General features: G+C 43.5%; 1 protein-coding gene across 1 annotated transcript in view; it reads left to right on the plus strand.

Moving 5' to 3' along the window:
* LOXHD1 (lipoxygenase homology PLAT domains 1) overlaps positions 1–16,303 on the plus strand; it is a 136,486-nt gene that overhangs the window by 84,925 nt on the left and 35,258 nt on the right. Inside the window, exons 32-34 of the mRNA XM_051803768.1 lie at positions 3,478–3,686; positions 8,793–8,978; positions 12,605–12,732. Of these exons, the coding sequence (XP_051659728.1) occupies positions 3,478–3,686; positions 8,793–8,978; positions 12,605–12,732 (523 nt within the window). The remainder of the gene's footprint in view (positions 1–3,477; positions 3,687–8,792; positions 8,979–12,604; positions 12,733–16,303) is intronic.

Raw genomic sequence — 16,303 nt, forward strand, 5'->3', positions numbered from 1 at the left:
AACGTGATTTATTTTGGAACCCTTCATGTTTTCTCCTTACCACATGTAGCTGCATCACAACAGCTGTTGTGTTGGAAGGGGAGTGGGATATGGGGAGCTGAGCAATAGTACAGACAAGTTTTTTGGCTCTCAGGAAATAAGCTTTCACTGAGAGTGCTCAGTTCTTTTCTAGAAGGCTGTCTGTCTAATTACTGGGCAAAGAAGCAAGGTCTGCTGAAAGGCAGGGAGTCCGTGAACTCTGGGCTGAGTTTTCTGCTCAAATAACTGACGAAAAGAGTTGGTGGCACTAGCGTAGAATTTCATCTCTAGACTCTTGTTTCTGAGACAAGGCTAAACAGAACATTAAAGAAAAACCCGTTTCTGTATTTCACTTTATAAAAAGTGAAATATGCCAGTCGGTGTCTGCAAAGGCCACCTTCACACAGGGAGTCTAGTCTAGGGATAGTGGAAGGTGTCCCTGCCCATGGCAGGGAGATTGGAACAAGATGAGCTTTAAGGTCTCTTGCAACCCATGCTTTTCATGATTCTGTGTTTCTGTGATTTATATACTCTTTTTTTGACCACCTTTATGTTCCAGGGCAATGACTTACCAGCTAAATTTCACCTACGTTTTTTTGACATCCTACATGGGGTCTTTTAGCTTTAGATTAAGGTCTAGATGTGTGGTTACAATTCCATGTTGTAACAACTAACTGGGCAGCATCACAGTTACTGCCTGTCTGTGTGCTCTTAATCCACAGCAAGTGCAAAATAATGAAACTTATCTTAAATTTCCATGTCAAGCAGCGTGCAAATTACATCATTTGCCTTAGGAGTTTAAGACTGCTTGCAAGGGGAAGCTGTCTGAGGAGAGTCACACAGATGGTTACTGCAGCTCATCTGATGTCCAGTAGCTTGTTGTGGTGTGACGCCTGGGTGGCACGTCCCACACTTTTCAGCTGGGGACAGACATAATGCTGCACATTGCTCAACCTGGTCTGCAACCCATGTGTCTTGGGGCAACCCTTCTTTTGTAATCCCACATTGTGCTCAAATAAAAAAAATAAGTGATTCCCATGTTCCTTCTGATATTACTTCTGTGGTGTGACAATGGATAACATCTGCCACGTTGGCATCCCTTGTAGTTTCACAAGTAATGGGTAAAACATGAGCGTTTCCCATGAGAAGCCCTCTCCAGCAGAGCTAGGACCGTTCCCACCATCCCCATTATGCCAGGGTGGTCTTTCATCTCTGAGTCCTGGAGCTTGTCATCACCACTATCTCTGTTCAGTGACTTGGCCTCATTAAGGAAACTGCTTCCTGAAGGAATGTCAGATAAGATGGACTGGGTGAGCCAGACAGCCACCTCCTGAGCTGGATAAAAAGCCAGCTGTTAATGAGTTGATTAGGGAAGTGGTATTGGGAGTTGCCTGGGAAAGGGAGTGACAGTTTGAGCAGCCCAGTCCTGACTCTGGCATGACCAAACTGGCAAATGCCTTTGAGGGGCAGGAGATGATGTGAGGGTGGAGCACGGGGAAAGGTCCTCTTGGCTTGGATCCTGCTTAGGTCTGAGCTGGGCACCCTGCTCCATGCTACCAAACAGTTCTGGAGATGGTATGGATGCATCCCTAAGGAAATCCACCCCACTGTGAGGGGAACATGTGCCCTCAAGCAACTTGACCTCTGTGCTGGAACTCAAGGGAACAGGGCAAAGAGAAATGGGCTGGAGGACCTGTGGTGTCCTGCTGTGGTCACTTGCTCCAGGTTTTGCATTCTCCCACATTTGAAAAAAGGGGAGCTGTGAGTCCCAGAGGAAAAGGGAGACAACAGGGAGGAGAGATAAACAAATTAAAGGATCCCTTTTCCAGTTTTTCAAAGGAAAGAGCAGCAAACAGTGTTTCCTGCTGTCTGGTATCAAGCTACTCCGTATCTCTGTATTCACTATTTAAAGTGGAAAATGATGATTACTCATAGTTCTTTTTTATAGATGTTTCAGATAGTTTGGCTTGAGGATGCAACATCAGATGGAAATGCTGGTAGTTCTCTGTACTTGGTCTGGCACAGGAGAACAGGATAAAAACAGTGTTAAAATAAAATTTTGTCCCTATTCAAAATATACTTTATTTGAAAGTCTGGAGGAGATCTAAACATGACTGCTTGATATATTCTTATAAAATCTGCCTTGACTACAGCTACACCCTTTTTCCTGCTAAATACATTGCATATCATTATGCTGATGAACACACTGAAATGTAAATTATACTATAAAGGGGAGAATAAATCTTGCCTAATCATCAGTTTGTTTTGTGTTGGTACACAAAATCCTCTAATTGGGGCTGAATTAATCTCTTTGGTTTCTGCTCTGTCCAGAGGTAAGAACAGGTTTGGTCAGCATGAATTCATGCCTTCCCTGATGTTGCACAAATATTCTGAGTCTGATATGAGTTTCCAGTACAACCTCCACCTCAAAAATATTGTTAGTCATTATAAAACAAAATTAGATGTCGATCTTGGATAATTTGAATACCAACCAAACTTTTCGCCAACATATAACCCCCCTTTTTTTTTTTTAATCAAAAAAGTGATGATGAAGCCAGGCTGTTTTAAGTCTGTGACGAAGCAAGTTTCAGAGCTCTGAGTCTTGTCAGAACTGTTTGAACAGCCCTGCACAAATGTTCTGAGAAATCAAACGAGTATTCAGCGACTAATTCTGCACCGCCTGCTTGGCTTACCCAAATGAGCTTTTGGAAAGCCCTTGAAAAGCAGTCTGGCACTTCCTCCCTTTTAACAGCTGAACTGAAATTTCTGAAAACCACAAAAAAACCACCTCCTCTTTCCCAAGCCTTGGCCTGAAGGTTTTTTCCCTCACCAAAATTATTATGTAATGCATAGAATTACTGAGCGACTTGCCTTTAATACAAGGATTATTCTCTGTCTGCCTGGATTTGTAAAGTGATGCTGAAACCCTGAGCTGCCCCATAGATCACAGCAATCCTTGAATGAGGCACAAAGGAGAGCATTTGTGGTTGTACTGGGACACTCAGTTGGTGATGGCTTACCTTGGAGTCGGCATAGATTTATTTGTCTTTATTGAACAGGGAGTGTAAGATCATTTTGGCCTAATAGCCTGTTTAAGATTTAGGTGCTCAGACTCATCTTCAGGAAGGTCTCTTGGTGTCAATAAGGATTCAAGCCCTTTGCTGTTCTGTCATCCATTAGGGAGAAATCTGGACTTATAACCTCCTTGCAGCCAGTAGGGTTGTCTGGGGAAATTAACCCTTGCAGAATTCAGTCCCAAACGTGCCATGGGCAAGTAGTCTCCAAAGCACACTTGTAACCCAACAAAGCATGATGTTATCGCTTCTCCAAATGAATTCAATGGGATGTGAACCTATTTAACATGCACAACTGCTCCCTCTGATGGGATGAGTCCCTGGTTTCATCAAGTCTCACATAAATGCGTGGGTTTTCTGATGAATAAACCTCTGTTCGTTGCAGTGATCCCCTACCACATCACCATCACAACAGGCACAGAGTATGACTCCAGCACCGACAGCCGGGTGTACATCATCATCATGGGTCCCCAGAAAGCGCAGACAGAGAGGCTCTGGCTGGATCTCCCAGAAGGAAAAGACGAGTTTGCGGATGGCTCTGTGGAGAAATTCTCAGTTTGGGGCCTGGATGTCGGGGAGATCAAAAAAGTGGAGGTAATGCTGTGAGTGCAGCGCGAGCACTGGAGGGATATGAGACACGTGGCCAAAGAAAGCACATGTTCCTGTTATTCTTAGCAGTGAAGGAGAGGCTCCTGGGTCTAAAGGGAATGTAAACAGGGATGTGCTAATCAGATTTCACATGTGTCTGAACCTGAAAATAAGTATGCTTGACAAAACCAGGATCCATGTGAGGCAGAAGATAATGGAGAATTATAAAGAAGTTTTTAACATGCCTCAGTTTTGTCCCATCTCTGGCACTGTTTTTTTCTTACTCAACCCCTTTTATTGACAGATGCGGTGAAGGCTCCGAGGATGCAGTTCTTCATCAGTCTTTTTCCTACTCATTTTTTTCACTACTTTCAGTTGGGTTTCATAAATTGTGCCAGCAGTGAGAAACACATCTTGTATAATTTTCAAGCTAAACATGAAAATTGTTTTCACAGCTTGGAGGACCCAGGCTTAGAGAAGAGAATTAATCATCATTTGTTAGTAACGTGCACAAATAGATTTTGGTACAGGAACCATTTTTTCTGCAATGGCTCAGGGAGGCACAATTTGCATAGACTCTCCATTACTGAGCTTAAACTTCACATGAATATTCCAGAGTGTTTGTGTACATCATTCTTGCTTCATATGGCAGTTCCATCTCCTGAAATCTTGCTCCAGCCCCTCAGGGGCTGAAACCCGCAGCATTTGAGGGCTTCAGGAGCCTATTTAATTTCATTTTTACCCCATGCCCTCTGTGGAAGTAAACCTACCAGCTGATGTGTGTGCTTGTATACTTGGAGTGAGACAAGTGGAAAAAAATGCAAAGAGAGAAATCCTAACTTAGAAATTAGAAAATCTTTGCAGTTGTATGCCCTGTTTTAGCAGGTGAGAGACTGAGTCACTCACATTACCTTTCATTCAAGAAATGAATTCTGACACCTTGAGGAGTGTCCCAGTTAGATTTAAGTTTATTATCAAGCCATTTTCCTAATGCACTCCAAGTGCCTGGTTATTATGAGCATAAGTGGCACTTTCTTTCTAGTCCATCTCGAGGTCAAACTTTGACAGTGAATCAAGTGTATAAATCCTTGTCTTCCAGACTGTGTGCATGTGGAAACAGCCATGGGCTGGGACAGAGAGGGAGGAAAAAGACAGTATCACCCCTCAGTGTCAGAGCCACAGGAAGAGCAGGCTGAAGAAAGAAATAGAAAGGGGTGTTGGAAGACAGTGAGGAAGGGGTAGAGAATAGAAGAAAGTAGGGGCAGACATCATGAAATGGGCAGAGACAAGGCAAAAATTAATTTTAAAAGGAATACAAATGAGAAAGAAGAGAAAAGGTTGCAAATCAAACGTAGAGGGCTCGAAAAAGAAATAACATATATATCTTTCAAGCTGGGTGGAGCTCTCCTGCACTCTTTCACCCCTCTCCTCAGTGATCTCACCAGTCTGCTGCCTCACCCCTGGGTCACTTTTCCCTTTTGGTTTGTAACCCCCCAGCTCATGGCTGGAGGAGCCATCTGCTCATGGCCTTCTGCCTTCCCTCGCACAGTGCCCTCCGCTCGGAAGGTTTCTTCTTGCTGATCCATGTCTCAGCGATGACATCGATGTGCCAGTCTGCCGTGGTTGCCATGGAATCAGTCCACATTTTCCTTGTAGAAAATTGCAGTGTTCAGGGACATTGCAGAAAATTGCTAGTTATCTACTTGGGAGAAGTGAGGAACAGTTCGTTCTTAGATTTGGCATTTGTCTGTTTCTGTGGAAGGTGAAAAGTTCTGAGTACGAGTTACCATGTGAAAATAGGATAGTGTGAAGATTAAGTTTCCAGGAGCACTCTGTATAACCCAGGCAGCAGACTGTACAATTTAGCAGGATCTCAGGATTTGCAGTGTGATGCCATTTCTAGTTTGGTATTATTCTCCTGCTGCAAATACACTTCAGTGAAAGCAGAAACAGCAGAACATGAAGTAATTTGAAAGGGGCCTATTTATACCAGTCTTGTGAGCCTACAGATGTAATATTTACTACTGGTGTGCTTTAATAGACATCCTGACATTAAAATAAATAACACAAGTTATTTGGTGTAGGCTCTTTATACTGTGTTTTCAAAACAAGTTTTAATATTTCTTCTCCTAATGAAAGAAACTTTCTCAGTTCCTGGACTGTTGTCACTGCAGAGAGATACAGGTACATCCAGAAGAGCCATGTATTGGTTTGCTGTTATAAACCTCTTCTGGTTCAGGGCCTTTCTCCATCACAAACACAGAGTAAAATCAAGGACATACAAGTGTTTCAAGTGCAAGTCCAGTCCCTCAGTGACTAGGGACTTGACCCTCAAGTCTCTCTAGCACCCTGGACTTTTCAAAGTAGAAAATCCATTTTGGTTTTCTTCTTTTCCTTCTTTCTTTCCACAGAAAAATTCTCTCACATTTTGCCTCTGCCATTGTGTTCAGTTGCTGTGTGATTGTGAGCTGCTGAGTACAAACTGTGCATCTTAGTGATGTGAAGTACTCAGCAGTCCCTGTGAATTACTCAACAGTCTCTCAAGGACAGTAGGAACAAATTACAAAGGTTTTCAAACAGCTCAGGGATCTACCTGCCTTTGAAATACTGCCATTCTAATTTAGTTCAAACATCTCATCCCGAACAACTCGTTGTGATATTGGTGTGCACATCCAGGCTACACTGTGGCTGTGGCTTGGGTTCGCTCACTCTATTGGCATGGTCTGTCTAAAGATTTGCCTGGAACTGAAAGACAAATCCTGGTGCTCTTCTCTGAAAGTCCAGCCATACATAAGACTTGGCACTGGCTGAATTTAAGACATTGTTCTTGAGGTTCTTGGAAATCTGCTTGAGCACAGGTTCTCCAAGGCAGCTGGATGCAAAGGATGTTTTGTTCTGGCCAGTCATTGATACCAAAAAAAGTTAAAGGTTTCTGTGGAAATCCAGTACCTAAAAATGTCTTGGAATGATGCTTTACCCAGAGAAGCTGTGGCTGCCCCATCCCTGGAAGTGTTCAAGGCCAGGTTGGAGAGGGCTTGGCGTAACCTGGGATAGTGGAAGGTGTCCCTGCCCATGGCAGGGGGTGGAACTGGATGATCCTTAAGGTCCCTTCCAAACCAAACCATTCTGGGGTTCTGTGATTTGGGCAGTGTGTAATGAATCTAAAAGACCATCAAATTTTAATAGGCTCGTTGGGATTCTCCCTCCAGCTGCTTTGTCCCTGCTTCACTGCAGAACTCTTGCCCTGAACTTTCTACACTGCCTCATCCATGCCATCCTGCAACAGATCTCTAGAGGCTGCATGCAGACTCTCAGAGGGGCTTTGGGTTTGGAGAAGCCCAGCCAAGAGAGGGAATGGGAAGGCAAGTGTTATATTCCCATTCACCTCACACCCCAAGAATTGGAGGATTAATGCATCCATTGTAGACTTGAATTTCCCTAGTGGTTAGCTCTAATTTTCTGCAGCTGTACAGACATTAGTATAGCAATAATACTCCTAATAGTAGTGATGGCTGAGACAGTCAGATAAAAAAGATCAATTGTTTTTTGGGAAAAAAGAAGATACCACAGACATATCACCCCAGATGAATCTATTATTAAAAATTAATTTCTGAGCCACCTTAAATATCCTAATAATTTAAAAACAAAAAAACATCAAGAACTAAGGACCTCATTTTCCTAGTAATGGCACAAACAGCACTTGCTCTGAAAATAATGAAGTGCAGGTAGGTCTTTTATTCAACCTTTTATGTGCAGTTAGCTCATTGGAATGACTGTTCGTACATCAGCTGGGATACATTACTTCTAAGTCTGCCCTGGGATGAACTGTGCACCTTCTTTAAGAGGGACATGAAGGTTCTCTGAGAAATTTCCACTATCAGCATCCTTTTGCTGCTGACATGCCTGTAGGAACACTGCTTGTTGCTCTTCATGTCCCTTGCCAGGTTCAGCTCCAGGTGGGCTTTGGCTTTCCTAAACTCACCCCTGCACACTTGTGCAGCGTCTCTGTATTTCTCCAGGTCCTCTGCCCCCACTGCCACCTCTAGTGTTCTTCCTTTTTCCACTTAAATTTTGTCAGGAGCTTGTTGCTTATCTGTGCAGTCTTGTGGCCACTCTGGTGTGACTTCCTGCTCTCCAGGATGGATCATTCTTGCGCTCGGAGGAGGTGGTCCTGGAAAACCAACCAGCTACAGATGTAAGCTCCATCTGCTGTCTCCTCTGCAAACATGGAGCTTTTGCAGTCTAAGCAGATAGGAAGCACAGAAACAGCCTCATACATATAGTTGACTTCTATGTGGATTTGTGAGGGAAGGAGAGTTTTAATAACACATGTGGGTGTTTGCTGAGCTGCGTCTTTCCTCTTGGCTATGAAGCTTTGGATAGTCACTTGTAGAGTGTGGTAACAGCAGTGGAAGGGCTTGGAAGAGTGGAGAAATGGGTGTGCTGACAACTGCAAATGAGCAGATGGATGTCAAAGGAGCAGAAGCAGAATAGAAAGAGACTGGACATGTTTTCATATAGGTCAGTCCAGTCTGCCTTGCTTTTTCAGGGGGACTGACAGTGTCCTGCCTTCCCTCATGCTTAGCAGCTGCTGACCTGAGCTCCCTTGGCCACATCAGCTGCCATAGACACTGACATCTTGCCTGTTGGGCAGCAATGGCACTATTCCAGAGCTCCCTCATGGCAACCTCCCAGTATCTGAAGGGGACTATCTGGAAGCCAGAGAAGAGACTTTGCATCAGGAACTGTAGTGATAGGACAAGAAGTAATGGTTACAGATTGAAAGAGGGGACATTTATGTTAGATATTAGGAAGAAATTTTTTACTGTGAGTGTGTGTGAGGCCCTGGCACAGGTTGCCCAGGGAGGCTGTGGATGTCCCATCCCTGGCAGTGTTTAAAACCAGGTTGGATAAGACCTTGAGCAACCTGGTCTAGTGGGAAGTGTCCCTGCACATGGCAGGAGGTGTTGGGACTAGATGATCTTTAAGATCTCTTCCAACCTTGAACATCCTATGATTCTGTGATCCCTCTGTGGAAGTGGTTTGTGTGATGGTGTCGTGGACTCTTAGTCCTCCTTTAACCAGGAGGTGTTTTCCCTCTGACTCCCACAGGTGGGGCACGATGGTGCCACCCCCGAGAGCTGCTGGCTGATGGAAGAGCTCAACATCGTTGTGCCCACCAAAGGCGTCATGTACAACTTTGTGGCCAAGTGCTGGCTGGCCAGAGACAAAGGTGATGGGCTCACCTCACGAATCCTCAACATCCTGGATGCAGAATGCGTCAACATTGGCGTCAAGGTAGGCACCAGGCTCACTTTGTGTCTTTTAGCTGCTGCAGGGGCCTCTGCTGACACAGGCTGTGTGTCAGCAGCTCTCACACTTTGACTTCTGCAAGTGGCTTGAGCTTTTTCTTTGGTTTCCTTTTCTGTGTTGGGGTTTTTTTAGCAAAATCTTTAGGCACAGTTAAGAATCATTACTGCTTAGAGCCCTGTTTATTAAAGCTGGAGGGATGCAGCTGTGGCATTGATGGGAGGGCAGATCAGGTAGGACATAGTTCATCAGGATGTCCTCATTTTGTCATCACACTTGGAGCACCCACTGCATCACCCGGTACCCATAGGTGGGAGCAGCTGCAAGGTGAGGAAATACTTCTAACTCATCAGATTAGAGTAGTGGAAATATTTAATTTTATATATATATATATTTATATATATTTATATATATGTATGTGTGTCTGTGTATAAAATATATATTTATATATTTTATTATTTAATTATATTTAAATTGTATTATAATATTTTAATCTCTGCATAGCATGGCTACATATGGGATTTTCTTAAGGGGGTAGGGAAGCTGAATTCAGTCAGAAACTAATAATTATTGGAAGTTGCTGAAACATGGAGACATTTGTAAGCTTGATCTTTGAAAAGAATAACTGATTGAAGTTGAATAAGTAATGAAAAGAAACTCTGTAGTCTTTTCATCCATATATATGAATTTTGAAGTAATATCTGCTATGCCATATTTCAAGAAAGTACAAATTGGAAAGCTGAGCTATGCTGATTTTGGATGTGAGATTTATGACAGAAATAAGAGTCTGGATGAATGTGACAATAATACTGTGTTTAATACCTGTATGGCAATTTAAAATCTCTACAGATGTGCTTCTATTTACAGTCAGCTTACACTTTCATAGTACATTAATTTTTCTTTATGCTGCTCTTGATTCCCAAGCTAAAGATATCCTCCTGAAATCTTCCTTGTTCCCCAGACACCCAAAAACTGGATAACATTTTTAGCATCTATGAACGATTCAACAAATCAGCGCAGGTTTCAGTGGTGGAATTGACCTAAGAGAGAATAAAAACCTCCCTCACCCTGAATACCAAGGTTAAAACCGGTCTCATAAAAATGTCCCATCTGTTGTTTAACCTCCTGGATAAGGTTTCCAAGCTCCTGTTGGTGAGCTGACGGCCTGTCTGTACACTGAAGGGGATCTTAATGAAGAGTTATGTTCAATCTTCTTTTAAAAGCACAGTCTTGAATATTTATTTTCCTAAGTACACCAAAAATAGACACACCTAACTGCAATTTTTTTTGTATGATGTTGGGCTAGAAACTTGCTGAAGGGTTTTAGGGAAATCCAGGGAGATGCTTGGGATGTGAAATCAGAAGTGAGCATTTGAGGTTCTGACCAGTCTCCTAGTTGAGGGAATTTGGGGCTGTTCCCTTGTCAATAGCTGCAGTTAGTTTTGAGAGTTCAAGGACAACTAATATGTTTAGAATCTTTGGTTTCTTGTTTTTCTTGTGCTTAACTCTTGCGCAGCCACAGGTACCCATTGCAATTTAATTTTCTTCTTGACTTGATATTCCCTCTTTTTTTGCTTTAAATTGAGAAATTACTCAATATCCACTGTAGTCACTAAAAACCTTTAATGTTTCTCTTCTCCTTCCTGTAGCAAATATGATGCATTGCTATGATTTAAAATGTGTGTGGGTGAATATGTGATGGACAGGTTACTCAGGATCAAACATGAAAAACAATTTTTCTATTATGTTATTCCTTTGCACTGTTTCTTTATTTATGTGACAGTCACAGTTCAGACCAATAAAACTGGCCTAGCAGTGCACTATTTGAAATATGTTTTGTTGGGGCTGTTTCTTGATATTCTTCCACTTCTTAAATCCAGAAGTCTTGTTACCATAGCTATGATCTTGAAAGCATCTAAGTGGCCTAAAAATCTTAATTGCACTGACAGCCACTGAGACTTTCATATTTTTGACATGTTTATTCTGAGTCTTATTATTCCCATGTCAGGAGAAAAGAACAAAATTAGGCTAATAAGGTGAAAATGATACAAAACATCTTTTCACAAATTGGCATGGCTTCAGTACACGAGATCTGGGAACACTCTGCGTTCAATGCAGCAGTGAGAGAGTAAGATGTCTGCATTTTTCTGCCTTAGAGAGTGTTCCAATGTACAGACTTCAAAACTATTATTCATGTTGGACTAAATGTTGCCCAGATGAACACCGAACACTCGGGGGAAACATTTCGCAGTCAGAAAAAAAAAAAGAAACAATTGCGCATTTGAGAGATGGTTTGGGCTTTTTTTTTTGGTTGGGTGTTGTTTTGGGGTTTTTTTTTAATTAGCAAGATTTTGGTCAACTGCAGGAGTCTGGAGTGCTGGGAGGTTTCCAGGAGGAGATGTCAGTAGCAGTAGGTTGGAGACCCAGCCACTGACGTGATGGTTGTGGCTCCCATGGAGAAGCAGTTTGACAGGTCTTCATCACTGCTGTTGCAATAGGACAAGGGATAATGGTTTTAAACTGAGGGAATGTCAGCTTAGATTAGATACAAGGAAGAAATTTTTTATACTGAGGGTGGTGAAACACTGGCACAGTTTTGTTCAGAGAGGTGGTGGATCCCCCATCCCTGAAAACATTCAAGGCCGAGTTGGATGGCACTTGGAGCAACCTGGTCTAGTGGAAGGTGTCCCTGCCCATGGAAGGGGGTTTTAAAGGTCCCTTCCAACCCAGTGCATTCAATGATTCTGTGGTTCATATGTTTGTCAAAATGAATGTATCTCATTCTGAGTCAGTCTAGGCTGAGAAAATCTGCAGAAAGATGATGCTAAAACCAAGGTCCTGTAAGACCAAGGTTCAATCTCTAACTTTTCCTCTGGGAACCATGCTGTGGAGAGAAAACAAGAAGCTGTGTTGTAGCCATTTCTGAAGAAGAAGTAGATCTCCAGCAAAGCCTGTCTAGTGTTTTGCCCAGGCTTTTGCATGGTTTAGGGACAGCTGTTCAAATGAGACCTTCTGTTGTGGTTTTAAGCCCAGCAGGAGATGAAACACCATGCAGCTATACTCACTCAGCCCCTCCTCTCTTCCCTCCCCACCCTGGTGGAATGGGGAGGAGAATTAAAGTAAAACTCATGTGCTAAGAACAGTCTAATAATTGAAAATAAAATAAAGTGCAACAATAGTGGCATATAATTATAATAAAAAGGGGGAAAGTAAGTGATGCACAATGCAATTTCTCAGAACCCACTCACCCATGCCAGACCCCTCTTCCTGAACCCAGATCAGCCTCTCCCGGGTAACTGCTCCCAGTTTATATACTGGGCATGACATCCTATGGTGTGGAATGCTCCTTTGATTAGTTCAGGTCACCTGTCCCAGACAGGGTCCCTCCCAGTTTCTTTTGTGTGCCTCCTCCCTGGCAGAGCATGAGACAAGGAAAAAAACCAGTCCTTGACTTGGCATAAACAGCACTTGGCAAAGAACGCAAAACATCAGTGTGTTATCAGCACCCTTCTTATCCCAAATCCAAAACACAGCACTGTAACAGCTACTGAGAAGAAATTAACTCTGCCCTAGTTGAAAGCAGGAACCTTCTGATTGTTTCCAAACCTCACCAGGTCCTCTACGAAGTCACGGTTGTGACCGGAGACATCGAAAGTGGAGGTACTGACACCAGCATTTTCATGACTGTCTTTGGATCCAACGGGAACACCGAGGAAATGCAGCTGGAAAAAAATGGAGACAGGTACGGTAACTGCCACTTTTGTTGGTTAGAAGTGGAGTGATGACAGATTCTTGTGTCAAGTCAAGAAGAACTTGGCTCTTTGATCATGCTCCCACTGGAACACAAAAATTAACTCCCACTGACTTTATGGATTCAGAAATGAGCCCTTAGTAAGTGTTTCTGTCAGGTAGTTTACAGACCAGAGAGCAAAAAAAGAGAGCACTGTGTATCCAGGGAAACCATTATTTGTCCAAGTTTTGTTTAACCTGCTCCTCAGTGGCTTTAGAGATAAGGAGGTAAGTGTGAAGCCCTGCATTGTCTCCAAGAGGAACTGTGAACATTTCAGGAAACCACAGGTGAAATTTCTGCAAAACTCATCTTTCGGGGAAAAACAAGGGCTTTAATTTGAACATTATTTAATGGGAATTCATGAGTAAGTGCGTAATGAAAGAAATACAAACCAGCATGCCCACACCTGCCTTGGGAAGTGCCTGGGATGGGAAGATGCTGGCTGTCCTCTGTCTGCTCCTCCCATTTGCTGAGCTGGCCAGGTGCCAGCCAGCTTGGTCCAGAGGCTGTATGGGGGATGCCAGGACCTAAGCTGAGGGCCCAGCTGAAAAGTGAGTTTTTTACCTTGGGCTCCCTGCTGTGCTAATGCAGCTGCATGGATTTGGGACTGGACCTGACTTGTCTGCAGCCTGTAAGAAAGGGACATGGGATGACATCTGTCTGCCCAGATGTGGCCAGAGGTGGAAATGGGCTGTGAGCTGCACAGAATGCTGCACTGCATGCCCTCATTTTGCTAAGAAGGTGAAAAGTAATATTTCCTTCAGCAGAGGCAGCTGACCGGCAAGATAACCCTTGTGTGATCCCAGAGCTTCTGTAACTCAAAAAAAACCCACATGCCACTAGCCACTGTTTTCCCAGTGCTTTCCTGTTCCTTCCTGGCACCTTCCTTGGTTCAGAAAGCTTTTGCATGCTCAAGAATGAACCATCTTTTAGAGACAGGCTTCATCACTCTTAAATTTAATTGATTGACTACCTCTGATCCTACTCAGCAAAGCATCTACAGAGTATCAGAAGCGTTGGAGCTTTTGGCCACACAGCTGGAGCTCAGCTTGCTGAGGTGGTGCTGGATAACTGAAGATAAGGCTCCTGCATAGAGGTGTTTGCTCAAGGGATGTTTTACTTGGACCTGTCATAGCACAGTGGGTGTCTGGACAAGCATGTTCAGCTAAGATTGAAACCTTCATGTGTTTAGTCAATAACAAGCACGAACCTTGTTTGCTGTGAAAAGAAATAAAATGTAGCAGAGGTGCTGCTGACTAAAATCTCAGTGAGAAACACTGCTGAGTTGTGTAGAAAACCATAGCTCTTGGCCCTGCTCCCCATCACAGAGGGACATCCCACACGGGGGGAGGCAATGCACCTTGGCTACCAGCAAGTCTGGCCACCAGGGACATCCCTCTTCCAAGACCCTGGGTAAACCCAAACTGGCCTGTCTTCCACTAATTTAATCCCAACAGTCACTTCTAGTAGGTGGGAAAATGGACCACGTCTGTATTTAAAAGTGAAGCAGACTTTTCATCAGGGTATGTCAACCAAAAATCTCTAAAGGAGGCCAAGACATCTTCAACCCTTAGAGAGAGGGGTTGCAGTTTTCCTGCATCTGGCAAGGCAGGTGATATCCCTGAACTATGTGGCCTGTTAAAAAAATTACATTTTTTATATGAGTGGGATGAATAATCTCTCATATGAGGATATGAAAATGCAATAATGGAGAAATGCAAAGTCTCTGTGTTATTAGTTGTTTGGGTTTTCTTCTGCCGGTAGAAGATCTGTGAAAGGTGTTGAAAACTCATTGGGGCTGGATAAAGAAGAAGGAAGTGTAACACACAGCTATTATTATGTTAATATCCCCAGGATACTGTGTTATTCTTTAAGGTGGTACTGGCACATCTCTGCTGCCTGTATCACACCCCTAGCTGTACAGAGCCCTTGTCGTCTCTTTAGCATTCTCTGCAGAGGACATTCATGTCCCCAAATTCACACGCTGTCTGTTTCCACACCACTGCCACCACTTTTCATCCAGCTGTTGACAGCACAGGCTTCCCCGGCTCTTGTTCCACGTGGAAATCTCTCCAGCCTTTGTGCCAGCAGTGCAGGGATAGGTGAGAGCTGCTGCAACCAAGTGGTAAAAGGCACTTCAACTTCATTGGACCCATCCAGTGCCAATCCACTCACAGCAGCTTAGTGTATTATGAAGAACCGTCTGTCTAACCTGCTGCAGATTTAAGGCAATTTTCGCTACATTACTGTTATTGCCAAGACCCCTGGGCAATAGAAATATTTATAAGGGCAGATGTGGGTAGGAAAACTTAATGAAATCCTTCAGATAAATGGTTCGGTGTCCTGGAAAAGGAATAGCAGCAGTCAGCTTGTCTGGCTACTTCTTCCCTTCTCAATTTTTTTCAGGCTTATGTTCATCTTCATATATGTTAGGGATAGAAAAGAGCTTCTGGGTCACCCAGTCTGTCACTTTGGCAATTGCTTCCCTCTAGTACAATGACTTCTTGGAAGTAGCAGGTGAGTATCAGCATTGCAAACTTTAAACAGAGCATTTACTGAAGATAAATAATGGTTTCTTTTGCTAGCTGACATTTTAACTTAGATTTGCTCAGCCCAGAAAGCATTAGAGTGAGAGATTTCTATGAAGCTTTGTAGGTAATACTGATCATAGGATCACGGGATAATTCAGGCTGGAAGGGTTCACACCTTTTTCTTAAATAGATGTGGAAATCAATCCAGTCCAGGCACAAAAGTGCATTCTCTTTCTTACAGTGAGACAGGCTGTCTTGGTATCCAGTACCACAGAAAGACAAATAACGAGAGGCGAGTTTTTCAAAGAGAAAACGTAACCCTTAATAACTAGAAATGGACTGGGACCAAAATACCCTGTCCAAAGGCCTCTGGAGTGCAGGGAAAGCAATGCCTGGATGAAAACTGAGAGGCTAGAGCCAACCCCTATTACTGACATCTGCAGCTATGCAGGCTCAGATAATGGTGTGAGGATAATCACATTCATGCTGCAGGGGGTAATCTGAACAGAGGTTGGTAAAGAAATGGTTTTTCTCCATATTCTGGCACTGCACAACTATAGGAGGGTGAGTGCATTGCCAGGAGTGAGATATCATCATTATGGATTTTCTCTATTATGGTAGTGCCCACATTTTGCAGAGGTTTTCCCAAACCTCTCGTCAGACTCAGTTAACTCCTTCACAAGGAGGAGTCTGAAGAAGGAATCTCGAGAGCACAGTGGTCACAGTGGTGCTTGGTAGAACCCCTGGATTTGGCTGCCCTTCTCCTTAGCAAGGATTAGATTTCCAAGTCCAAGCCCACAACGGGTCTGCCAGAGTATTTTGGGGACAAACTAGAGGATACACTTGTTCTGAACACAGTAATAGTGAGCCTGAGGCAGCACTTCCACTGAATCAAGGCTTTCCTCCTAGCGCCAGCGATGCCAAGAGGGAGGGAAGGCACAGTCCTAGCCAATGTAATCTTCTTCAGGAAGCATATGTTAGCTGTTTTTTCC

The sequence above is a fragment of the Manacus candei genome, unplaced genomic scaffold (assembly GCF_025592945.1).
Source record: "Manacus candei isolate 608988 ecotype Guabito, Panama unplaced genomic scaffold, ASM2559294v1 h1tg000059l, whole genome shotgun sequence".
NCBI lineage: Eukaryota > Metazoa > Chordata > Aves > Passeriformes > Pipridae > Manacus > Manacus candei.